Consider the following 27515-nt stretch of genomic DNA (forward strand, 5'->3'; position numbering starts at 1 on the left):
TCTCATCTGATAAGTATGATCTAAAAATAAATATGTAATATTCTTTAAAATTTGTACCAGCTCCACCATCTTCTATTTACTGAGCCCAGTGTAGTGAAGTACAGTGTGTAAATATTTGCAAGACAAATAGCAAACTTGCAGGAGAAATGGCAGAAACAAAAGCTCCCAATACATGGTATTCGGCAAAGAAAGAGTTGATTTCGAAAGGGCGGGGAGGGATGTGAAAAAGAAGCAAATCTTATTGTCCAGTCAGTATTTGAGATTTGAAAACTGTCAACCTATGTTTGGAATTTACCAGAAATTAATGAATTGGTCTTTTAAATAAGCCTCCAGGCCTACGCACATCATTTATAATATCATTTCTACAGCAATTATGTCTTCAAATCATTGTACAAATAATTAATATTTACAAGATTACAAATCTTTACAAGCTGTGTGATAAGGGAAATCATGGTTTCTCTGTTAAGATATGAAAATTCTGTCACTACATCGTACATAAACTGATAGGTTGTAGGTAAAGGCAGGTGTTAGGTCTAAGACTTGAAGAGCACAATACTGGCACTAGAACCTTCACTTGCCAAAATATTAAGCTCAAAAATAAAATCATGGATCACATTAGACTGCCAAACTGTGTGTTTATGCCACAAACAACCTCACTGTAATTGTACTAGGATTTGTAGCCATGATTGTGTTAGATCTTCAAATGTATGAGTACCAGTCCTCCCAGAAAAATATTGCTGTCCAGACCAGATTCACGCAGGATGGCAAACAGGACAGAATTTACCACGTCTAATTTTATATATTTAAGTTAGCATGGGTGGATATCAACTTGGAAATTCCTTTTTTCTCTCCACTGATCATAAAAGGAGTTTATGCTGACTTGCACCAATGTAAACATCTGGTTTTGGTCAAAAGTGAATTCTGCTCCGTGCAAATGGGGTTTTGCTTTTTCTTTGTTTTTTGGGTTGGAGTTATTTTGTTGTTGTTGTGTTTTCATTTTTTGTAAGAGGACTTTAATGTTTCTATTTTACTGAAGAGAGCCATGGAGGGGAGAACGATCCCAAATACTAAATACTTGTCTGGGATTTGAGGCTTAACTTCTAGTCTACCGAAAAATTCTTGTACGACCTCGGGAAAGCTGTCTGTGAAACTGGGGTCCTAGTTCTTCCTTACTTTGTAATAGCTTTAGCTAAATAAATACATCAACGTTTGTAAGATGTCCAGATTTACTCTAATCATTGTTGTATAGATATGTCAATAGATGGGCAACTCTAGCTTCAAGGAGACACTCCTTTATCAGTTATTCCTAATATTTTTATGAAAGTACTTATACACAGGGCAAATTACATTTTTCTTACTTATACATAATCCCACATATATGACATATTAAATTTTACATTTATATAAGCAGACTTTAAATGTATACATTGCAGAAAGGTTTTTTGCTTTTTAGCAGTCAGCCATCAAATCAATTTTGGATGATCTTCGTTCAGTACTGTATTTTAATCAGTTTTAGATAAATAAGGGTACCGCTTTTTTGAATTAAAGCTCCAGATTAAAATAAGCAATGTCTGCATAATTTCTTACTAGTTAATCACAGTAACAATTATTTGCAGATAAGTTCAGAGTACATCTTCGAGCCCTTGTGCACTCAGATTTTCTAAAATAAATAATAATCCTTTGAATAATTATCACCCATCCTAGTTCCTTCAGGAGATCAATTACAAAGCATCAAACAATTGATTTTCAACCCAGCAAAACTGAGTGCTCTTCCCGGAATGTGAAAAGGGAAAATAGGTGGAAGGTTCCCTCTTGTACTGAGGACTGAAATATAGGCTTTACCAAGTGCTTTGTCTAACCTTCGCACCCTTCTAGATTCCAGCAAACTGACTCTGCCGCAACAGTTTTTACTTGCACTTTCTCCCCTTTCGGCTCCATTGTACTGCTGATCTAACAACCAGCCATACCCCTCTGCCACTAACCACTCACTTTGTCTGTTTCTTTTTCCCTTCATGATTCTGGAAAGACCTTTAACTTCATTAGTGACTTCTTTCATGTAAAGATTCTGCTTTTTTTTTTCCAAAGTCTGCTTTAAAACTTGTAAGAATACCTGAGACCCGGAGATTTCTGCAATCACAATATTTATACATAAAGTTTACCTAGAAAAGCAATGTAAGTAATGAAAACCCAAAGAAACTGAAACAGCAGAAAATGGATGAAACTCCCGGCTGACTCTGAGATAATTTTCTCTTCCTCCCTACAGTGCGTACAAGGGCCAGAATGGCACACCAGCCTGCAGAAGACCTTAGCAGCAAGCAGGCCCCATGTCTGAACACCTGAGAGGTCACATCAGGAGGAAGGAATAAAAGCAATCCCATGATTCTTCTAGACATAAAAACCTAAACCATAAACCAGAGACCCCTGCAACAAGAAATGCAGCAGTAGCACAAGTGCAGCAGGCAACTCCCATACTCCTACAGCCCTAGAAGGTTTCCAAGAGGAGCCCATGGAGTGTCCGGTCCCAGAGTAGAGCAGCACACTTTTGCCAGCCTCAGGTATTAAAAACATTAATCACTCGGGCTACTAGAAGGCATGAGAATGTGTGAAAATGATAGCTAGTTCAAGAAATAAACACATAGTTTCAGCTGAGTTATTTTCATTTTCTTTATGATTTTGGGACTTTTAAGTATATTTGGATCAAATTTCGAATCTTTTATCTTTCTGTGATTATCAAAAAATTATTCTCGGTGAGATGAAAGCAGTATAATTGAAATCTCCTGTAACTATTCAAATGCAGGCATTTGGACTTTTAAAAAAACCTATAATGTAAGATCATTCCTCACTGCCTTGGTGAAAAGTAGACAACAGGAGTATTTGTTTCCACACTGATCATTTTTGCTGCCTCTCTTTTTTGCTCTGTTGTAAAGGCCGCTGTGGACATAGCTATTTTTTTCTTTTTCCATCTACTTTATTTAAAGATTTCCCACATGCCCTGCTATGCAAACGCTTACACAGAGCCCACCGGCAGGGCTGCCATCAGCAGCAAAGCAAGCAAGCTCTCCTTCTACAGCTGACTGGCTTTACTAATATCAGCTCTCTGCTGGCCCTTCGAAGCCAACAAAACTCTGCCGTTCTGTTTCTGTAGGAACGTCAACGGTGTACTGTTTTTTTCAGGGTTTTGGTCGGTTGTTTCTTTTTTCTGTAAGAGAGGGGTTTGCTCTAACTGGAGGGGAGAAGAGTGGGGGGATTCATACATGATTTGAAGCCTCAGTATGTAAGATAAACCGAGCTTTCTCGTTATGTGTATGCGCCTGGCTATATGTTATTATCCATACTAAGTCCAGGTTTGGTAGAAAGGAATAAAAAATACTGATAATGCATTTTGTGAATGGTAAAACCTTCGTTAAGGCCAAGTGGGGGAAAAAAAACCCAAACCAAAACCCCACTAGCTAATGCTTAAGTAACAAATGCCACCAAGTGCCCATTTTCTGAACAACTCTTTTCAACTGAACTAAAGCGAAACGTTCTTTACAACTGTAATCCTCAGGAAACAGCCCCACCAAATCTTCTGATTTACTGCTATTTATCCACTGTCAAAGTCATTATCAACTGGTTAGATTATAGCCTGCAGTAGATACTCTCTAAATACTGAGAAAAAATTCTAAGTTAGCGATGAAGTTCAAGCACTTCAAAAATCACTCAGAGAGGCTCTTGTAATAAATGGTAGACATTAGAGAAATTTTGGTCCATTGCATGATTTAAGTTTAATACTGTTATTTCTGTCACTATTCTATCAAGCCTCAAGCTGACTGTTGTTTGAACAAGGGAAAAAGGAAAAGAGTTACCTGTCTTAGGTTTTGCTGTGTCTTATTTTACAACTTCATGCATAACTGTATGTCTGCTCTCTCCCCAACAATGCTGAAGCTCTGAATTTTTATTTTGACAATACACACGGAAGGTAGTACCAAAACTGAAGACCAAAAGTTTGTAAACCAGTTTGATTAAAAATATGTAAGTTTACATAGTAAATAACACTTTTGGAATGTAACAAATATTTTAAATCCCCTTTGTCTTTTTTCTTCCTCCCTTTTATTCTTGGCCAGAGTCCTCTGATGACAGTTTTGGAACAAACCAGACTTCATTCAGGAAGTCTGCCTAGAAGCACTAAATTTCTGCAAGATTCAGCTATACTTCATAGCAGGTAAGGTATCAAAGCAACCAGAGTAGTGTTACATCTCCTGCTCCCCGACAGCAAGAAAGAAGTGACAGAGGTAAATATATACTTGAAAGAAGATTATTTTTACGAAGGGCAAAGGCCCAAAAGCTGCAATTCTAAGTCTAAGTAGGGTAAAGTATCTCTTTCTTATGGTTATTTTTAATCAGAAAATTACAAGAAAGTTAAAAAGATAAAATTGTTGCTACAATTATTTAATGTACATTATAATTTATCCATATATGAACACAAGGTAACACGATTTTGTTGAAGCATGCAATTAAACTGCGTAAGATAGCCATTTTCAATTCCAAGTGGTATGACAATATCAAAGGCAGCTCCTGCAGTTACTTTCCTTCCTATTCTTTTCAAAACACTAAATTCTACGTTTTTCCTGCTTCCTGGATTAGCAAAAATCCTGCTTTCTCTTTTGCTAAAATGTTATTCCATTAATGACCCGATGAATCAAGATACAAACACAGTGTCCCTCTTCTTTCTTTTTAAATAATAGCAGGTGCATTTGATTTGCAGAGAACCGGGAAACGTCTCCAGGATCATTTAAAATTTACGATTGATTCTTAATTGTTAAGATAATTTTCCTTTTTTATTTTCTAACATTAAATTATAGGTAACCTGTCTGTCTCGCTGTCTGTTGTTTTAAAATGCTCCTTAGTAAATAGAAGTGTACAGTTTGCTCCTATACGTGCTTCATTTCCAGATTTTCTCCTCTTTATCCCACTCCCCCAGGCTTCAGAGTACCCATCTCCATGGCAACACTCGATAAGGTTGGTGGGTGGTGTTATCACAGCAGGCTTCCCCACAGAAGGTCTCAGCCATATGGATTATTTATGAACTTGCATGACAGGACCAGACCCACTGCAATACTTTGCGAGCAAGTTTTCTTGTCTCTGAAAGGCAGTGATTCAAAGCAGGGCATCCTCACTGCAGTCAGTGCCCGTGTTAGAGAGTGGAGGAAAAGTACCACGGAGGTGGTCACTCATCCATCCCCAAAGCTGCCTGGCTGCTGCCTGCAAGTTTCTCTTGCCTCAGACAAACACCTAATGACATATGCCACAAATCGTAAGTGTTATATACGCCAATCAGTGAAACTGGAAATTTGCGGCTCCTGACAAGAATAATAACATTTCAGTTATACCATGACTAAATAGTAGATACCGCTGATACTGTTGTTGGGAGTTGCTGTTGCAGATACACTGCAGTAGTGCCGTGTCTCTGAGTTAATTCCTGGGAAAAAACATCAGTTTGGCTTTGACACTATATTTTCTTTGCCTGATTTTTTCCTAAAACGTCAGTATATTTTTTAGGTAAGGTTGTTGCATTTTCACTGTATTCATGCAAATAGCACATACGAGTTTTTTGAGATGATCACTGTAATAGCAGCCTGTTTCTTTAAAATAATAGATTTCTTTGGATAAACATTTTTTTTGAGGAAAAGATGCAGGGCTATGAGATATGTAACCCCATCATCAAATCATTTTTATAAATTTATCAAGCTCCATCTTAGAGCGAGACAGATTTTCTCTGGGAAAGAAAAAAGAGTTTTAGTTCTCAGATAGGCATTTGTGTGTTTTTTTAACAGAGATGATACTCAAGATTTAATGGGTGTGATTTATCTTCCTAGCCATATGTATACTTATAATGCATACATATGAACCTTAATTGGTCATGATAGGCTTACTTTATGATCAGTAAGAATTAGGAAAAGTTGAGGCACAATTCATCAGATCTGTTATCAAAATCTGCTGAAAGATTACATTAATTGTACTGTAAGCACCATAAACATCAGCAAGAATTCCCTGGGTAGTTCAGCCAGCTTTTTGGAGAGAAGCCATTCAGACGCTGTAAGAAGTGTTTCAGATCAGCCAGTGAAGATGTTGCAACCATTATCCCACTCTTCCTCCTTGCACATATATAATCTGTCTCATGTTAAGGTAAAACACTCTGGGTTAGAAGAGCTATATCGTTTACAATGCTGAAGCTGACCCAACCCTTTTGGAGAGGACTTGGGTAGTGCAGTTATGATAATCAGCTGGAGGAGGCAGTAAGAAACAATGTCTGGTCTTGGGACAGAAGAGAAAATTGAAAAATTAGGAGAATTCAAAGAAGAAGGAAGCCAAAATCACAGAATGCAGGAACCACTTTAAAAATACTACCTTGACAGAAGCTTTGTCGTTTGTCTTCCTTGGATACAAATTTGTAGCTGCAGACTGGGAGAGAACACCGAGATATTTAAGATATTGCTGAAGAGACTTGGCCAAGTTCACGGCATTTTCCAGATCGTATTTTCTTTCATTATCTGCATCCTGTTCCAAAATCCTGCACAGCAAAAGCAAGGAAAAGAAAGTCACCGGTCTGTACAATGTACAAAGTGCCCAACTAAAAAGCCACTGGTTTATACTGCAAACCACTGAAGTTCGTTCCATACATAACAAAAAAGTTACCCAGAAGCTTAAAAGCCACAAAAGTATAGAAAATTCAATGTTTCAGCAAAAGCAGACAAAAAGTCTTGAACTATTAACAATTTATTGCATGAATCAAAGTTAATGATCCAACAGTAAATCAAATAAAATGCCTACATCAAGGCAAAGCCATATTCTGAAGAAAAGAAAATGCTTATAAAAAGAAAATATGCCTGATTAAATTGCATCCCAAAGAAATATGAGTTGGTTGTAAGATTTTTAAAAATTGCTGGATGATGATGAGATTCAACATCAATTTGGCCCTGCACCAATTTACAGAATACAGTGAGACTACTGCATGTGCAGAAATAACTGAGCAAGCCAGCTCCAGCAAAAGGCTTAAAAAAGGAATAATTAGATGGGAAATGTATCTCTTCTAGTCTTCTTTTGTGCCTGGGATTCACAGAATAGCCGTGTTTCCTGACTGATTTAGACAGATCTTGGTGACGTTTGCAAAGAAAAGCTAAAAATGTGATTAAACAACAGCAGCGTAGAGGTGTTTATATGGGATTCAAAGCGCTGTGTGCAATGAATTTGAATTATTACCAGCTCTCCTCATCTATCTCAACAACATGTCAATGATGATGATAATTTAAATGTCAGCACCAGTAACTATTTCATTCCTTGTGTAAAAGAGCAAAGAGAGGGTTCCCAGTCTGCTTCCTTGCCTGCGAGAGACACATTTTTTTGAGGGAAATCACCTTTTTGGTGTCACCATTTCCTACCCAAATGCCCACGCACTTCTTCAGTGAAGAACAATTCCAGGTGGGAAAGCTTTTGAGCCCAAGGAGATCAGGCATCATTTGATTTTCAACGTCTCCACGCTACTGTAAGCAAAATTTTATTCTACCAGCCCACGTCATGGTGCTTATGTGGGGGCACAGCTTGAGGGAGTACCATTATCTCATTTTCCAAATCTTGGGTTTAATTACATTACTTTATGCACAAAATAACAGTCTTCCTTCCATGCTCACAGTTGTACCAAATGCATGTCCTCACTAATTTAATGCCAATAAATGTAATTAATAATCTAATTTGCTGTGGTGGCATTGCAACCAATAGTGCTCATAGGGTTGCTCACTTTGAAGTTCCAGAACCACCCCTCCCCCCTCTCCCCAGTGTAAAACAACCAGCACAAACAACCAGGCACACAAACGCCAGGAAAATGAAGGTTTACTGCACAGAGCACTGTAGCGATCTTGATATAATTTACCATAAGTCTTTCTTCCTTCTCATGCTGTTCATATTTTCCTCTGATTCCAGAGCTCTAAATTCTGCCTTGCGATGGGGGTTGGACATGTAGTTAACATTATCCACCTCCTTTTCAACTTCAAGCCCGACTAAAACTGTTCTGCAGTTTTAGAAAGAGCTAGGCAATAGGCTTTCCGCTTCAATAGAGATGAATTAATCAGAGGAATCATAGAATACCAGGTTGGAAGGGACCTCAAGGATCATCTGGTCCAACCTTTCTTGGCAGAAGCATGGTCTAGACAAGATGGCCCAGCACCCTGTCCAGCTGAATCTTAAAAGTCTTCAATGTCGGCGAATCAACCACTTCCCTGCAGAGATTATTACAATGGCCAATGATTATTATCCAAAGAGGCTCTCATCATAGAAGGTATCCCACTTCCAAACACTCATCTTTCATTCGTCAATTAATTCCAACACCTATCCTCTCCTTTCTTCGCTAACTTTGAAAAGAAAGGGAAAACGGAAACACCAGACCAAATTCTGCCCTGAGGATTTCCACTGGAGCTAATGGGAACTGAGTGCACAGACAAAAGACAGTATTTAGGATAGGCTTTCAAGCCATTATTTACAGTATATAATCACTCACACTGGTGATAGAAGCAAAATCTGAGGTGTAAGATTTCTCATTTTTCTTATAGAGACAGTAATTATGCTCAAATTGTGTTTAAATTCCACATTAGATGTAATATTTTATGGTATAAACTTTTAAACACTTAAAATGTAAAAGTCTAACAAAGCATTACATTTCATTTGATGACAACTTTAATAAAATCCTATGAACACGTCTGAAAGATTTTTAAGAATTTCTGCAGTTCACCAGTATACCACTGTTGTTCACCTTGTTAAGACAGAAAGAAAAATGCATTAAACGAGCTATTATTGCAACTGAATTAAAATATTTCTTTTAAATTTGACAAAGTGATATTGAAAAATGGATGAAAGACGAATATATAAAAGCACCTGGTGAGTAGGAGACATGACTGTCAGCTGAGCTCTTGTGCACTTATTTGGAAGTATTTTCAGTTTTAATTTCTTCTGAAAAAGGACTTTGCATACAGTGAACTTCAGGGTATAAAGACAATAACATAGATAATTATTTATCCATGGAAATAATTCTATATTTCCTACAAGAACCAGTGCTTTAGAAACTTTTTTGTGCAAATATCTAAATCACTGTACTTCAGATATTACACTTTTCTAGAATGTTCTCAATTAATAGACAACATACGTGTAAGAATAAAGTTTCTCCCTTTTAAATGCTGTGAGAATCTTATTACTGAGTTAATGATGGTTTTATTATAGAAATAATGCTATACCCCATTTCATACATTGAAGTTGGCTGGAAACGTTTGCGGTTTTGCCTAATTGCACCGATGAACACAACTGACATTTATTCCCTGTGTGCAGAATGGACTTTTTTCCTTCATCTTGGATCCTCTTTCAAGAGTAGGGATTTTTGAAATTTAATAAGGGCCCCAGAAATACCACATACACTCCAGTTAGCCACCAAAGAAAGAACTTTCATCTTGAAATCAAGCTCCCAGTTTCACCATTTTTTTTAAGATGAAATCCATGTCTTCTGTTCCGTCACATTTCATACGCACTAATTTAGCCTAAGTCAATTTACCTTTCAAGTGCCTGAGTCTATTTTCCTGCTCTCACTAGCTCTGTGGGGATTAATGACTCATTAGTATGACTTCATATTGTCTTATTACACGTTATCCTTAATAAAAGCTCTTCCTGCCATAATGTTTCTTTGATAATTAAATACCTACACTAAGTTGCGCTTTTAATTATTTACTATTATCTGATAAGATTTTAGCAAGCGCGCACTGAGCACATAGCAAACTTTATCAGAATCTACAAGACGCCAGAGAAAAAGTTCCTACTGTTCTCTGACCTACAGAATATATTGCAAATGGACAACCAGAGAAATCAATTAATGCTTTAAACTGTTGGCACATAAGATAATGCTTTCAGAAGCACAGCTTGGTAACTTCAGAAAATCTATCCACAATAGGAACTGCTATAAGTGGAACACATTTGAAATTCTGATGTTCCTAAAGTGTCAATATACTTTTTGTTTTTTTAACATGTAGTTCTAGTTAAAAATGCAAAACAGCTCACACCTGATCACAACGGGAACTCCTAAAAGTGATCATCTGTTCTCAGTCTATAAACTAAATTATTTTTTATATCTTCTACATTTTATTTTTATATAACTATGAATCTGGAACACTGCAGAATAGAGTTTTGATCTCGCGGAAATCTGGCCTATTTTATCTTACTCTCATGAATAAAAGTTTTAGATGCGCTCATTCTATAAAAAAAAAAAAAATCCCCCAGAAGATATTCAAAATGATTTCTGATACCACGTATAGAGGTTAATCTGTACAGTAATGGCTTTTTGCGTACCTAAGCAGTGAAAACATGTTTATCGATTCAACCATGTAGCACCTTTATGATAATCTATAGATCAAAATCTTCTTTAGAAGTTAAGCTTCTACCTTACTGCACTCCTGTAATGTATGGTGCTGTGATCTTAAGGAATCAGCAAATATCTGAAATACAGGGTCAAATTCTATGAATTAAATCAAAACAAACTGAGGCAAACACAGCTGAAGCCACTGGGCAGTATCAATTACACGGCATTTTTATTTCCATAAAAGAGCAACCTAAATAATAAATGATATTGCAGTATAGGTAAAACACACACTGTGGTATATGAAGATCTGAAGTCCAACTTTCAATATGTTGCCCGTCAAGGCTAGAAGCTCAAGCTTTGTCCCACTATGAAGAAAGTTTTCTAACAAAAAGCACTTTCTTTCAATTTCACTAATTTGGAGATTGCATTTCTTAAAACCACGTAGGGGAAAGCAAAATTTACCATTTTTAACATTCCTATAATTTCATGCATTTTAAAATTTCCTTCTGGGTGTTTTTGTGGTTGGGTTGCACTTAATAGCCTGTAGGACAGGATAGACCAAGTAAAAGTGTATATTTATATGTGTATCTGTATACGAAGATGATATAATTGCAGGTCCTACATGCATATAACTTTACAGAATTATAGATACTGTATCTTTTGTCACCAATAACCACTAAGTCAGTCCTCAGTATCTTTCAAGCCACGAGGAAAATGGCTTCTGTAATGCAAAGAAGAGATAGAAATGTGCCCACATTGTTTTCTGTCATTGTAACTTGCATGAATCTCTCCTACCTGGACAAATTTTGCAACTAAAGCTGAGAATCTATGGAATTAAAGTCAATTACAGCTATGCTTTAGAAGAATATGAGTTTGAAAATACAATTAGTTGCTCAGCATATCATTCAATACTTCTTTTTGTTTCTTTTTGTTCACTTATTCCAGAATAAAATGTCTTCTGTGGATGAGCCCCTGTGTAATTCTCCTTTTTTAAGCCACTCATAAGTAAAGCGGGTTGAACTGAGACTAGGCACTGCATAACTGGCTAAAAGACCTGATCTTTTGAGTTCTGACACCTAAATTAACAATAGAAGGCATATTTTTTTAACTTGATGATACTCAGAAGAAAAGGGTGGAGAATTTTATTTCATTATGTCTGCTGTTTTCCTACTGGAGTTTTCAGTGCTGTTCTACGACTGGTTTCCCTTTAACGTATAGATAGTGGTTTTGGTGATGTGTTTAATTCAACTTCAGTGCCAGTCTATTTCTCATCATTTGCAAACCCTCCCCAAAACCTACCAGGCTAAAACACCATTGAAGACTTACCTTCCCGGGTCAGATCCATCAGGTGCAAATATATCAGGGCGCCTGTTGTGGATTTTGCGAATGGTTGAGAGTTCCTGACCAATAACATGCTGCGTATAATCATCTCGCCAGGTAAAACCTGATAAATAATGAAACAAACAAACAAAAAAAACCAAACCAACAAACAAAAAAAAAAAAGAAAAATCACTATTTAGTAACCTGAAAGTTTGGCCAAAATGTGTCCTATATAAGCAACATTTTAAAAAAGAAAAAAGAAGCTTTGCTCTATTGGAACCAGGAATGAACTACAGATTCTTCTCTTCTGTATGGAATTTTGTTAATCAAACTTTCCTTGCAATGGAAGGAAGACAATAGATGATGTGAGGAGATTTTGAAAGACTACTCTTAGTGGAATTTTAGCTAGCTACAAACTAGCTTTAATAGATAAAAAAAAAAGTTTACTTCGGACAGCTATGGAAAGTTATCTCACTAGCTGGTATCTATTGAAAAGTTGCTTCACTTCTTCCCCATTTGCAGAACCATCCCTTCTCTTTTTTCTCCATGGAACTGTGCTTTTAGAACATTAAGGAACTAGTACTGCAGTGGAAATAAGCATTTTGAGTTTTAGTATAATACACGCGGAAGTCAATTTACGTTATCTATATACTTAAATGTTGTGACAAAGAAAAGGGGGAAGTGCAACTATGAAGGCAAATTCCAGTGATTACCCATTAATTACATGCACAGCCAATCTCATGGTAATTATACTTGAAATAATGATATAACTCCAAACATAATTGTTACCCGATTTGTAGATTTTAGATGTTACAGTTACACTTTAGTTCATAGAACTTGCCCATGCAATTATCTGTAATTATCTAATAACTAAACATTACATAATTGAAGAGAATTTCTGCTTTTACACCATGCACAGTGAAACACCACAAAACCCTCAAATGAGTACTGATGAAAGTTACAGATATGGTTATCCTGCTCATATCTTCCTGTAAGAAACCACCTAAAGAAAAATCCTCTCCAGTGCCAGATGGAAGGGGATGTGTCTGGTTGTCAGAATCAGGCTGGGAAGGGGGATTTCTGGTTCAGTCCCTATTTCATACACACGTTATAAACTTCATCACAATTTGCAGTCAACATCAGATTGTTTTGCTATAGACTGTCTCTTAGGATGCAGCTAAAGCATCGTCAGACTCAGCAGATGCTTTGGCAGAATGGACAAATGTCCTATTTAGACTTCTTTTTTAATTCTGGCCTTAAGTAAACAGACAACACCAAGACAGTGGAAAAATTTGAAGAATACCACCCTTTTTTTAATAGCCCACTGGATAAAGTACTCATCCAAAGAGTGAGGTGGCCAAGTCCTGGGTTCTACTGAGTCTGATAATGCTTTAGCTGCATCCTAAGAGACAGTCTATAGCAAAACAATCTGATGTTGACTGAGCTCTGAGCATGAGGAAGTAAAAATTACTTTAATATTTACCAAATTTTCAGCCTAAGGAGATAATTAAAGAAGTCAGGTATAAGATTAGACAGAACTAGGAAGTACTCAGACTGTGCTGTTGTCTGAGATTTCGACAAGTTTTAGGAAATAAAGTCCCTGTTTAGTCCAGATTTAGCTGGACTGCATCCCAAACTTCTTTTTTTTTCATTAATGAAAATAATAATAAACAATCTATAACCACTGTAGGTACGCACGAAGGCTTTAACAAACAAAAAAGCTCTTTGACACCTCATGGTTCCATTCTGCTTTTGCTCCCTCTTTCTCCTTTTCTTAAATAAAAGTGTTATTTAAGTTTATTTAGGAAATAAATGTTAGATGTTAGTGTCTACAGTAAATTACTCTAGACCCTTGTGAGGTGGAAGAATCTCCAATATATTTTTAGTTCTAACTCATCCTTTTCAAATACAAATTTTAACTTTTTCAAATGTGCCGTAGAAGTAGATGAATTCAAACCATTCCACAAATCTCGATGTAAGGCTGTTCTTATGTGAATACAATGTGAATGAACACGTTTTTATGTCAATACACAAAAATGAGTCACCATGCACCTATGATTATTTTGGTGTAGTGTTATTAAAATGATTTTTACATGAAAGCATATATATATGTTCAAGTTTACTTCTCTGTTGTCTAGCACTACACATTTGTATTTAATTTATAAATTCATGCAGGAGAAAAACCTACGATACCATTCCAGTTTAGAAGAATGTGCAACAAAATAGTCCAGCTAAAATATATATATTAATTATATATATTATATATATAAAATATATATATTAAAATCATTAGCATAGATATAAACCGACTAATTTATGAACTGAGTATCCAAAATCACAACAGTTTCACTTTGTAACTCTAAGACAATACTAGCCCTGCTAAAGGCTAAGATTACACTTTGAAGAAAAATACACAGAATTACACTCAAGATGCCTGTTCAAATTAAAGCAAGAAGAGTTCATCTGTGGTATCTGCATACAGACAGGAAATTCATCTCCCTTAATCCTGAGGACTACATATGGGGGTCAATAGTTAGGTATGGTTTTATGCCTCCACAAAACTTTTTCCGTAAAGAGAGCATAAGAAACCATGGCAATCTCAGTCCTCACTGGGCATAATAATGGTGCAACTTTGGTATATTTTCTTTCTCCTGCAGCACTATTTTAACATTTTCTCATAATGTATTTCAAACCACTACAAGTATATAATCCTAAATACTGTAAAAGAACACAACTGTGGCATTAAAGGAGAGCAAACAGATGAAAGGAAACTAGAATACTTGTTATAGACCTTAAGAAACTGGAGTTAAGCGTATATGCCCTCTCCAATGCATCTCAGGAACTCTAACTCAGATAAGAGTTAGAACAAGACATGGATGAGAACTGTAAATTTTAACTAATTCAAAAATCCCCTGGTCAATGAGTTAATATTGCTGTTTCTCGTGCAACTATCTTGGGAACTGCAACATGTCCAAAGCTAACCTTATGCCAATCATTTTCCAACATTGTTTCACTTTCCAAAAAATCTCTTCCCCCACACTGAGCTCAATGAAACAGCACATTCAAGGACCACAATGCGACGCTGACAGCTGCAATCAGAATTAAGGTTGAGAAGGAGCATATGACGCCGTATGGTGATTTCCTGTTCCCTTTGTCTCTGCCGTCACACCTAGCGCCAGCTCCTGCCTCACCACCCAATTACTGCAATTTATCTCCACTGGCTGAGCAGGATCACAGCCGTGCTCTTGTACACACATTATTTCCATGTCACTAACGGGGAGCGGTACGGGCAGACGCCCAACCCCTGATTAACCATCCCCCCTGCTGCAGGTCTGCCCAGGATGTGCGTCTCCCAACCGCGAATTCCCACAGACGGACAATGCCAAGAGAGAAGGAGTCCGGCAGGCACTGAAGTGACGCAAATATGATGACAACAACAACAGCAGCAGCAGCAGCAGATATAACATTGCTCTCAGCTGAAGAGCACTGATGATACTGAGTCCCCATGAAAAAAAAACATTGGTACAAACTTTCCCCACAAAAAGTAGCAGTTTTCATTCGTGAGGGAGCCCAAGGTTTAATTCTTTCTTTTTTTTTTTTTAATTGAAGCTCTATAACCTAAACGTCTGAAAAAAAGAATGCTAGAGACAGTAAAGACAAGACATTATACCTTTAGTAAACCCAATCTCCACATCAAAACCAACAGAGGTGCTCCAGATACAACCTGGTCTTTCCTTATTATCATCAGGTATCTCCCTAGGCCTTTCCTTTCTAGAGAACGATTAATTATTATTATTATTACCCACAACCACAAAAATAATAATGACATTATCATTGTCTAGGTCTCCATTATGTTCAACACTTAGCAATAACTATGTCAACAGAGAGTATACGCCTAAGAATTATTTTATTAATTGAAATAAAATCAAAAGCAAGCAGTGCAAATAGTGAAAAAAATAGTTTTCACAGATTCACACTGGTGAAGAAAATATTAACTTCTGTCTCCAAAAGTAAAGTCAAAGTTGTTTTCAAATTTATCATATAATTTCACTTTACACCAGCTTAATTGGCTTTACAGCTATACCAATATTACACAGAATTATTGAAAAATAATAAAAAATCAAATATGTATTTTCTTCTCTCCCCTGTTCAATTTTTCTAAATAATGGCATTCTTTCCTGTGGGTTTGACTCTGTTTTTCATCTTAGGGAAACTTGATGCCTCTCCAAATATGCCTGACCACAACTTTAATTATATTAGTAATTATATTAGCAACCGTTGAAAACATTCATCTGCTACTTCTCTGCCTCAACTTATTCTAGTCCAGAATTATTCACACAAATAATCTTTACCCCCTCTGAAGGCCTAGGCAAGAAAAGCAACATCTTTTTAACTCGTGTTCTGATGTAAATCAGCAAAGTCCCATTTAAGTTCTTCAAAGCACCGAGAGTTCTCGCTACCTGAAGGTCTGGCTGTGCAAATCTTCCTGCTCCTATTCCTGACCAGCCCAGCAAAGGTTGCGTGGGGCTTTGCAGGCAAGTCCAGCAAAACCCGTGTCTGGCAGAGACTCTTCCAGCTCTTGTGCTAATCAAAATCCAAAATGATTAGTTCTGCCTCAATATATTGGCAACAAGATTATTTTTATGTACCAAGTCCACTCAAAATGAGATTATTATATATTGGCAGAAACCTATATACTGAAGCCCGATCCTTCTTTGTCAGGAAAATCCCTGCGTGAAGGCCAAAAAACCTCGGAAGTATTCAGACTTGAAGCCAGAACGCGTTACTATTTTTGAGTTGTGACATTATTTTTTCCCCAGTTTTTCGTAACGTTTTCCATTTTGTCCCTACACGGTGTATGATAAAATAGGTTTCTCTCTGAGCTACCTTCAACTGCTACTTTGTTTCAGCCAGCAAACTCTCAGTTGTAGAGCTCAGAGACTTTCATCCCCCATGCCATGTGTTGCAAATTGTTAATGCCTACTTTAGCTGTCAGAACGTCTGCAGAATTGGGAATGATTGGCTTTCTTCCCTATTTTCACAACAGATAGGTCAACGTATAGACGTGCCTTTCTGCAGGCTGCCTTTCCACATTCTCTAGAGGAGCTGCACTTGTTCTCTTCCCAGACCTCCATTTTCTGAGCTCAAGGACATATTCAATCACGCTCACATCTTTCAGTACTGGCTAAGTCAAAATTACAGCTTTAATGCTGAGGTTGCTGTGTGTATAAAAAAAAATCATTCTTCCAATTGCTATATATTCTACCTAAGAATGCAGCCAAAAGATAAAATCCTGGTGTTTCCTGTTACAATAAAAGAAAATCAGAAGTTCTTCTGAAAGCAATTTTGCAATACAACTCGTAATGGCAGGTTAACGGCAAAATTAGTATTAGAGAAGTTAAACCCACCTCTGCACAGTTAAGCTCACTACCAGCTTTTCCTATAAATTGGTGCACCACAACATTTTAATTCCTCTGTATCTTTGGCTTGGAATATTCATTTGCTGTGAAAACTGTGACTAAAGATGGTTTCTACAAAATTGTAACAAAATCTGAAGCGGCAGTTTTGAGCTACATTTCGATGAAAACGTACTCTAATTATTTCTTTTTTTCTCTGGTCAAACATTGTATTGTCTTCTAGATGGAAAAAAAATCTGGTACAGACTGTATTTGAAGAAATGACTGGGAGTTATAAGCTCCCAGTGGTTATCACCACTCTTGTTCAACCCATTTCAGCAGGAATGGTGGTCATCCTCTCCTGGAAGTCCTCAGGAGCTTTTGTTGTTTCCTTCCCTTTTCCACTGCATTCCCGGGCAGCAGTGCGGAGTACCGGATCTGCATGGGTGAGTTTGCTGCCCTCTTTTGGAGATTCTAGTAGGATCTTCTCTATAATACGCAACAATTTCAGTCGCTGCATTCAGCAGCAATTCACTCTCACTCGCAGGCAAAGACCTTCCATTCAAATGAGCAGATGAAAGGGCTGCCTAAGGATTATGGTTTCAAATTTTCATATATTGTTTTATTATACATAAAAGTGATAATCTCCATAGAATTAAATTACCAGCATGATCTTCTTACAGCCCTGATTTTAATTTACCCTAAGTAACTATCCCAGAAGGTGGAGGGAAGGCTTTTCTTTTCGTATTTTTGGAATTTCTATTATTTCAAAAAGCCAAATGAGCGCGTCATTTGCCAAGGAGATTATAAAATACTCTCACAGGACTCAGTATGCAATGTTTCCTTACCTTTATTTCAGCTCTTGTAGCCAGCTACAAATAATTGGTTTATGCAAGAGAAAGTTCTAAGCGTTACATAAGATTTTTCTGCCACTGGAGCTGATAGTAGTAAAAGAATAATAAGATAATGCAAAATATATCATCTAACTTCCAATTAAAATAGGCTACTTTCCAAAGGCTAGAACGGAATGGATACATGAAAAAGACTTCCCAAATCCTTGAGATAAATCCTCTGCTATTCACCATATAATACTTTTCACAAATTGATGACCCTCAACCTTGAAAGCAGATGGTTCTGCTCACAGAAATGCTTTTTAGGAAGGAAGATATGCAAAAGGGGGCTTATATTAATGTCCAATTGCAAATTAACTCATGGACAGTTACATCTTTAACTTGAATGGCTCTCTGTGGTGTTGAGGCTGTGACGTGAGAGAAACGTCTAGGCTGTGGGGAGTAAAGGTGCACCTTCCATTCCTCCATTTCCTTCCGCCCCTGCACTGCGCACAGACATGTCCTCAGCGCTGTCAGCCCAAGGAGTTTTCATGAATATGAGGAAATATTCCCATGCACCCAAAATAGGGATACTAAAATAAAGATGAGACTCCTTTTCTTGTTTCACTGAGCTTTGAACCCACCTGTGTTAGCTGACAATCACATCAAAGTGCATGTGACTATTCCAGATTTAACCCCAAAAGCCTGACATTAGTTCTACACTGCAAACCATCTCTCTTTACTACATTAATCCTCTGCAATCTCCTTTTAGAGTAAGTGGTGATCTTTCATTTTCTGTCAAAATATCTTTCATTTTTCTGTTCCCTTCTCCTTCCTTTTCTATCTTATTACTCTTTTCCAAGATGTCTTACACCACTCTAAACTTTCATTCATTCATCTCATAATGCAGGATCTCTTTAGTATGCAGAAACTGGTTGTAATGCTAGACTGTACAATGCTAAGAACAGAGATATTGTCCAAATAGTAGTTAACAATGCACATAAATTCAGCAGGTCTTCCTTCTCATTTTATTTTATCCATTTCATTTCATGCTAACAGTAGGATGACAGCCTTATTGTCACAAAAAATATAGTTCCTGGGAAAGGACTTTTGAAGCGCCTTCAGTCTGGGAATTAAAACATCACCTGTAACAAGGCAGAATTGGTCAGAAATGTCCTGGCACTTGAATAAGTATAGAAAATTAAGTGGATATACAGCTTACAGAGATTCTAGCAAATTCATCTCAGATCCACAGTTCTTCATGTATTTTTAAATGCCTACGAGCAGAACTGTTCTTTCAGCTCCGCACAGTGGCTCTCACCCTCATTTTATGTAACTGCTGAACTCTCATTGATGTTTGTGAAAAATCAATTTTCGGCTGTCAGAGGAGTGCTTCCAATTGCACATGCAAAGTCAATATACAGGAGTGCCGACCCGGGCAGTACAGCAAAGGCTGAAGATGCAAATGTGTCTCCTCATTTGGTTCCCAACATAAGTCTTTAAGACTGAGGTACAGACCACTGTGCCGCGGTATGGAAGGAATGTTGGAATGAGTCAGAGCAAAGGCGTCTGCAGGATATTCACAGTGAGCACACAGGGAAATCCGACATACTTGAAACGTTTTCTCTAGCAAGGACCTTTGGTCTCCTGCTCACCATGCTCTGTCCTGCGTCGAGACCAATGCAAATTAAAGCAGGAAAAAAAAAGCTAATTTTTTCATTTTAAATGACAGGCAAAAAGTGCATATATAGTTTGTGTGCAACCATATCCTCCATTTTCCACTTTTAAGACGTTTTTCTTGGACTGTATATTTCTCCAGGAAGAGGCCATGGAACGCATGCATTTGTAAAGCCTCTTTCTACAGCAATAACAACAATAATTGTTATTGTTGTTATTATTATTAATAAAAGCACAGCAGTTGCAGAAGGTAGCACTCCCTTAGGAACCTTATAAAGATCTTGGTGGCCGAAACCTATGAGTTTTCCAGGGAAGTGTGTTAGCCAAGTCAGCTTGCCTGAAGCAAAGATGAACAACCTGCAGGTCACACTGCTCCCCCAAAAACCTGATTAGTTTCATTTGAATTCACCCCGTGTGCAGAAAATACACACGGTGAATTTGGACAACCCTGAAAGGCAACGCGACATTTTCAGCCAGAGGAGTATTTGAATTATCTTTTTTTTTCTATTTTCTTGTTCACCTAAACTTTTTTGGTTTTGACCTTCTAACAATTGCAACGGCGGATGCAATGCACTTCACTGTACATTGCACGACAGATAACTTTTTCATTTAAGCATTTTTAGTCTTTGCATCTCAGGGCTCTGATTTACAAGTCAATTTCAATCAAAAAATGAGTAAAAATGGGTAACAATGAGATTATTTCACTTATTTTAGCCAACAATTAAAAGGATTTAGTGAGAGAAGCTCTGACTGACATGATTGCCCACCTAGTGTCCATTTTCCCTCCCTCGTTTCATGGGGTTAATACCTCAGTGAGCTTTAATAACATTTTTGGACAATTCATGTAATGCTGATTCACAGATTCACATTGATGCTTTGTCAGCTGTACGCACTCTGATTTTTAGTCCTTTCTAGCTTCTTTACTGCCTTCTGGGGTTGTTCTTTCTGAATACTTAAAATATGCCACGCTATGAGCTGTGATTCAATTTTACTACAATTTATCGCAATGCTACTAAAAAGCAGATTTATTTTTTTTTAATCTCTGAATTACTTTTTGAGCAAGATTGTCAATGAACTAAAATATTTACACTGAAAGAGCTGGAACAATTAGATATGAGCTGCAAGCCCCTAAAATTTGAGTCTTTGTGAGCACAGTTTGAGCTGATGTCTATTCATAATACACCACTTTATAAAAAAGCTCCTTTATTTCTCGCTCATAACCACCAAGAGATGCTAGGTTTAAATGTCATTTACTGAAAACTCTGACATTAACGAAATACCTCAAAACGTTTCATGATGACATAACAGTGAAATAAAACATACAGAGGGAATATAAAATGCATATCATTCTTGGGAGCAATTTTTACCTTTGCATGATCTGTGCTCAGCTAAGGTCTGAATATGCTGAAATAGCTCCAATAACTTCATGCCACCAAGGTGTAAGATTAGCTGCGCAGACCTGCTATACCCACTGTGCTCAAAATGAAGCAGAGAGATCATCCTCTGGGCAAAGATCATGGTTTGAGATGTAGCCTGGACCTGCAGGCTGAGCCACAGAGGGGCAAGCACTGGCAGAGGGGACCAAAAGCACATTTGCCTTCTTTTGAACCTGCCCTTCAACTTGTAATGCAACACAAATTCATTAATTCACTTCTCTATCTGCAAGACGGATATAATAAAACACAATTTCAGGGGTTAAAGTTCCACTGCATTTTGTGAGGTGTTGAAATATTGCAGAACTGGGCTGGCACAACCAAGAAACAGCGACAAAAACAGAGTCCACCAGGAGCTACTGCAACGTGTCCTTATCTAAGTGGCAGGTAGTTGCTTTTTTTTTTTTTTCCTTAACTTCAATGTATTTCTATTATTTAAGGAGTAGCAACTAGTATCAAGGAAGTGAACGTATTTTCAAAAATACCATTCATTCCAGAAATTTGTCCATCAGCAGTTTTGAATGGCGTACAAAAAGCAAACCTGCTTTAGAGAGAGCACTGAAGTGAACCAGCAATAATGTTAAAGCACTTCAAAAACATTGGTGGTGTAGCTCATATTTCTCTCTTTCACTTAGTATTGTTACAGAAGATAAGTCTTCTGATCAGTGGCTGCCAGCTTTAAGAAATAGTGATATATTTCTAGATAATCGACTGCTACCTATTACCATACTTTTGATGTGGTGGAACATTCATGTGCCTTATTTTCCGCTTCCTCGGGGTATTCTGGTTAAATGTCACATGCATTTTTCTCCTATGTTAAGAAAACAAAACCTGCATATTAATTCTTTCTGAGAGAGGCATAAATGTAATAAGGAGGGAACATTGATTATTCTATTCATCTATAAACTGCTCCAATAGAGATATAAATAACACTGGAAAAAGTAAAGCAGCCTTAATTATCAGCAGTGTTACCCCCCTGTTTATAACAGTCATGATAGATGAAACCTGCAGCAATCAATCTGATTGCTCTGATAGCAGTTTAAGCTAATTCACACCAAGAGACACAATAGTAGAAAGCCAGATTATCGCATGTATTTTACAAGTATATTGGTATTTAATGTAAGATCGCTATTTCATTGACCAGATTTCTGCTCCTTAGTAAAGAAACTATGAGAAAATGTCCTTGTAAATGTATCCGAGAGCTAAGGTGCTCAAGCGCTTCATACATTCCTTCTTATGTGTTCCTAATATATGAATAAAAACACAGAATTGCCCTTTTCTTGCTCCAAAATGCTCATGGTTCAGTTCCCCAAATCTGTAGCCCAGCAAGGCAATCTATCAAGAAAATGTTTGCTATTAGGGCCCCAAAAGACACAAATTTTGGAAAGGAAAGAGCAGAGTGAATAAACTACTGAAAATGTTCTGCTTCACCCATTTACATGCTACAAATCTGGCCTTCATTTTGTATTCCTTATTCACAGTACCTCACACAGTGTTAGCACCTTCAAACAGAAAAAAATATTCTCCTTTTTCTAGGCAAACAATCATTTTATTTTTATACTTTAGGACTATTTTTTGCAAAGAGTAAACTAGAACTTGGGATTAACTTGTTTTATTTCCTACAACAAATAAAAAGGAAACATGGCGCATTCCAAAGTCAACGATTTATTGTTAATTTGCTATTCCTACTCACTATTGACTTCTATGTCTATATACAAGGTAAACTATATTTATATAGATTTCAATTTACTTACATTGTATGATATATGAAAGAAAATACTTCCCTTTATTAATTACTTCTTAACTAAATGCCAAAGGTTCAAATGTAAAAAGTGAAGAAGTCTGTCCCGACAGCCACATAAGACTGTGCTTTTGTGCATTACATTATATTTAGCAGCTGGTCATGTTTGATTCATTTCGCTATGCAGAGGACCAAGGTATGCCCTTGAATATTTTCTGTTTTTAAAAGCTAAATGTATTCAATACTTCTCAGAAAGATAACTTTTGATCATCCTATTTGCTTGAAAGTACATTAAAATGGGTCAAGATTTCCAAGGTTATAGCAAAGATATTCCCATGCCACATTGATCTGTCATCAATAAAGCTTTCTCTCCATCAGTACTGGTGGAGTTTAGCCAGCCAGTTGCCCAGCACAGGTTTTGCCCCAATTCTTTGTGTAGCTTTTGGTGGCGTGGGAATTTGCAGGACATGGTTGGATGAACGGGTGCAAGAAAACACACCTGTATGGGAACTCACGTAACTATTGTATTGAAAAAGCCAAAATAGACCCTTTCCCACTCTTCCCACGCTACCTGGCCTTGCATTGCGGACAGGAATAGGAAGCAGTATGTAATTTCTTTATTACTGCCGCTATCGTTCACGTTACTGCCTTGTCACACAAATCTGGTATTCCAAATGAGCACCCTAATGGCTGTAAATGCTATTTACTTTTAGTATGAGTTCTTCAAATGCCACCTGAGCAAAGCAAAGCACTTTTGCTAAAAGAGAAGTTGGGCCCACGAAAGAATAGCTTCTAGTCAGGGATTATGATTCAGTTACCCCTAGCAATTATAGCAAACACCTTCAGGTATACAGCCGAGATATAGCCCTTCTCCTATTAGTCTTTGCATTATTTTCCTTAGCCAGGGAAAGTTTCCCTGACATAGTTTTGACAATTCCACAATTAATTTGTCTTCATTTCATTGTGTCCTTAATAACACTATGTAGGCAACAGATGTCAAGTCTTTCCAAGTGGAATGAAGCAGAAGTGAACTCACATCCCTAATAAATTGTTTATTGAATATTTATTTTTACTTGGATGACAAAGTGCTAGTGAATCCACTGGTGGTAAAACCCATGCTTACATGCTGCAGCACAACATTTATTGAAGCAGCTATTCTTGCCAAATCTATATTGCATTTATAAATCTTCAAAACAAGCCCTGGTAAATGTCACTTCTTCTTAAATGCTCGGCAGAATCAATGACAAGTGATGCTGCCTTTGCCCTTGAAGAATTCACGTGCTTGGATCCGAGTCCAAATTCTAAAAACCTGTTCAGAAACACAGGCAGTGTAAATACACATGCAATGTACCAGAAACACTGATGAAAGAAAGGAAAAGTTACTCTAAATACAAAAGTTAAATACAAACAGAAAAGCTTGCCTATTGTTTTCCCAGGCTTTCATGGTAAGCTGTGTGAAAAGCGCTACTACAAAGCCCATTAGCTTACTTCCACTCGGCATTGGAATGTTTTGCAGTGGTCTTCCATATGCTACCTAAAAGCAATCAGTTGCTTTTGATGTGTTTTTAGTGTCACATTAAGCATCTTTTGAAATAATTATCAATATAAAATTGAGTAAAAATATAGAGTTACGATACCATATTCTATCTAACGAAATTTTGAAACTATTCTGGCATAACATCAGGCAATATCATGTGCTATATATTTATTCGTGTTTCTTAGGTACGTATCCTTCATTTACCGGACAATAACTCTGAATTTTTATTATACCTTCAAGTGGAAAGGGAAATGAAATACAAAAACTGAGCAGCACAGGGAACAATTTCCTATCTCCTCTAATGTCTTGAACGCCGTCAGTGGATTCTACGCTGTGGAAGAGTCTGCTCAGTGTCAGTGGGGTGCCCGTGTCCAAAGAGCAGAGCTGCTCTGCTGAGCAGCACAGCCCAGATTTGCTGCCACGCCTGACACGGTGCAACTCAAATGCTTTTCCAAGGAAAGCATTGCAACATCCTCATTTTCCAGCTGGTTTTGTAACATCTGGGGTTTAAAAGAGTGTGGGGTAGTCTATTCAGGGCTCTGAATTACACAGCAAATAGTATTTTTCAAGAGCATGTCGATGGCTTAGTATAATGACACGTTTCTATGGCAGAGCTGCAGCTATATCATCTTTTTGCCCATGGTGGATTTCTCAGAGTTAGGGGAATTTCCTCAAGGGGAAATGCTGTCAGCACAGTGCAAAGAAAGAGACCAGATAAAGAGAATCCATGGAGATCCAGCAACGGAGAGTCCCTCTCCTTCGGAGTTATAATCCCCACAGCACCTTGTACCCTCCCAGTCACAAACGCAGCAGCCCTGGCTCACTGCTCTTATAAAGATCTTTTCTTCAAGGAAGAAACTGGAAGCGTGGTTCTCCTGACTTGACCCACGCCTATCTTCTGTGCACCTCCCTCACTAACCAGAACCAGCGTTTCTTTTCTTTTTAGCAAAACCTACACTTGTTTTACTCCCAAATGGCGATGAACATGTTAATTAAACAGAAAATAGTTGGCAGAGCTTGTCACAGAAATGACTTTTTAGTGGGAGATGAAATCTTGGGGCGATATTCATTGATAAAATATAAAGTGAAATGGAAAAAAACATTGATTCAAATCAAGGCCTTCCGTTTATTGCTTGAAGAAGTCATCACAGTGAAAAACACCAACAAACCAGTCTCCATCTATTGACGGCTGCCAGGCTGCTAATTGCCTCAGAATAGAAAACTGGCTTTGAAATGGGAATAGTTCAAAAGCAAAAAAAAACCCCACAGCCCGGATGGTGATGATGAACAAAAAATGACTTCTCAAGCACACATCCAGGAAAACAGAGGACAAAAAGATTATGAGATACTTTGTTACTTTTTATTTCTGAGCAAAACAAAACACTTCACAAAAAAATAAAAAAAAAAAAAGAAAAAGAAATGTGGTACTAATCCCGTCCCACTCTTTATAGTACTGTTTGATAGACACAGAGGTAGGATGAATAACCTAAGTCAGCAATTTTTCTCTATTTAGTAAAATCCCTTGGGACAGTATTTTGTAGTTGGTATGAAGAGGTTTATTGTGCTCTATGAGACTTTAGAAAATGTGATTATTACATTACTGCATTGTTTTATTCTAAATAAAACATAAACCCCCTGCTCTTACAATTTAGATTTGGGTTTGATGTCTACATGCAGTGATTTGTAAAGCTTATAAAAATGCTTAATTAAGCACATGCTACTTCTTTTTCTCTAATTCCTGTATTCTTTGCTAAATAGTTATTTTAATGCAACAATAGCTGGATATTTTACATCTTTGCAGAAGAGGTGGATTACGTGGCAGCCACTAAATATTGGCACAAGCATCACAGATCATACGAAGTTTCCGAATGTGTAATGCAAAGAGTCTTTCATTTCATCCACCAACCCTGAAGATATCTCAATTGATAAAAGGAAAGATTCCAGCCCCACTGTTCGAACCCCCCCGAAAGGCAGGTGTCAGGCTGGAAAGCTGCCCTTTCGCTAACTCATGCTGGCTACATGATGATGAAATGAAACCTGTTGGAGGCAACAAATGATTCTCCGTATCTTCTCAGTCTTTGTGGCTCTAATCCCATACAACTATAACTGAGAGCCTTGATTTTGAATAATTTGGGGGAATTTTTCATGTTCCCTAAATGCAATGAAGTAAGGGGTTAGAATAAGGCTTGAGGGAAGAAACACAACCTGTTTGTGGTATGGATTGCAATGAAATCTAAATAAGATACAATTTCCTATTACATAAGAACGTGTTTAGTCATCTCACGTTCTTCACTCTCCTCCCCGTATCTCCCTACAAAATGTTTAGGGTTGTATGACAGAGATGAAGTGTGACAGGTTCCTAATCTGCAAAACAATTGAAAAACGTTATTTTTTGCAGAGGCAATCCCACATTCATCTGCTGCCTGATTTAGAGTTTCCATCTGGACAGTTGGCAGTCACTCACTACAGTTCAGACTACCTCGAAATGTAGCACAGAGGCTTTGGCAAACTCTGATTTAGATACCTGGTAAGAGAAGAACAGGTTCTCACTAAAATCACTTCCATTTTCAGATATGTCAATCAAATGAACAGTAGTTTCATTTCCATTCCTCCAAAAACAGAAAGGTAGAAAACCACTTGAAAGCTGAAATTATCATCATGGGAAGTTTGTTGTGCCCTGAATCTCTAGATATAGCTTGAAATAGACCTGACAGGTTTAGTTCATTCATTTGTCTTCTATCCCTTCTCCTTCTAGAAACACATCTAATTTTTTAAAAATATAAAAAATTCATGTAATGAAGAGAAATAGCCAGTATTTCCAGAAACATCATTATTTCATTAGGGACATTCCCTAAACATCACTGTGCCCTGCTTTACACACAAAAGAAATGGAAGTGCAGTCGCCTTCTCCTCTTTCTGTTACCATGTTGTTAATTCCAACTGCGAAGCCACTGACCCTTGAAATTATTTTCGCATGCCTGGAAAACACATGTGGCTTTTCCTTACCTTTATCTTTCTAGAATTGTTCTTTCAAAATTCTTTGTGCCCCTTGGACAATATTAATTCACACAGGATTCTGTTAACAAATATCAAAACTTAGCCTTAGTTTTAGCCTTAGAGACTCAAAGCCCTAATGAGGGAATTCAGAGTTCAGCTCACATTATTCCTCACTAGTAACATAAAAACAGGTTCAGCATATGTAACGCTGCTGC

General features: G+C 37.4%; 1 protein-coding gene across 3 annotated transcripts in view; it reads right to left on the bottom strand.

Moving 5' to 3' along the window:
• The window catches only part of PTPRN2 (protein tyrosine phosphatase receptor type N2), a 661189-nt gene that overhangs the window by 415429 nt on the left and 218245 nt on the right, over nt 1-27515 (bottom strand). For all 3 annotated transcript variants that reach the window (XM_074574140.1, XM_074574141.1, XM_074574142.1), the window contains 2 exons: nt 11696-11813; nt 6388-6550 (listed from right to left, as the gene is read on the bottom strand). In XM_074574140.1, the coding sequence (XP_074430241.1) occupies nt 6388-6550; nt 11696-11813 (281 nt within the window). The remainder of the gene's footprint in view (nt 1-6387; nt 6551-11695; nt 11814-27515) is intronic.

Source organism: Larus michahellis, chromosome 2, assembly GCF_964199755.1.
Source record: "Larus michahellis chromosome 2, bLarMic1.1, whole genome shotgun sequence".
Taxonomy (NCBI): domain Eukaryota; kingdom Metazoa; phylum Chordata; class Aves; order Charadriiformes; family Laridae; genus Larus; species Larus michahellis.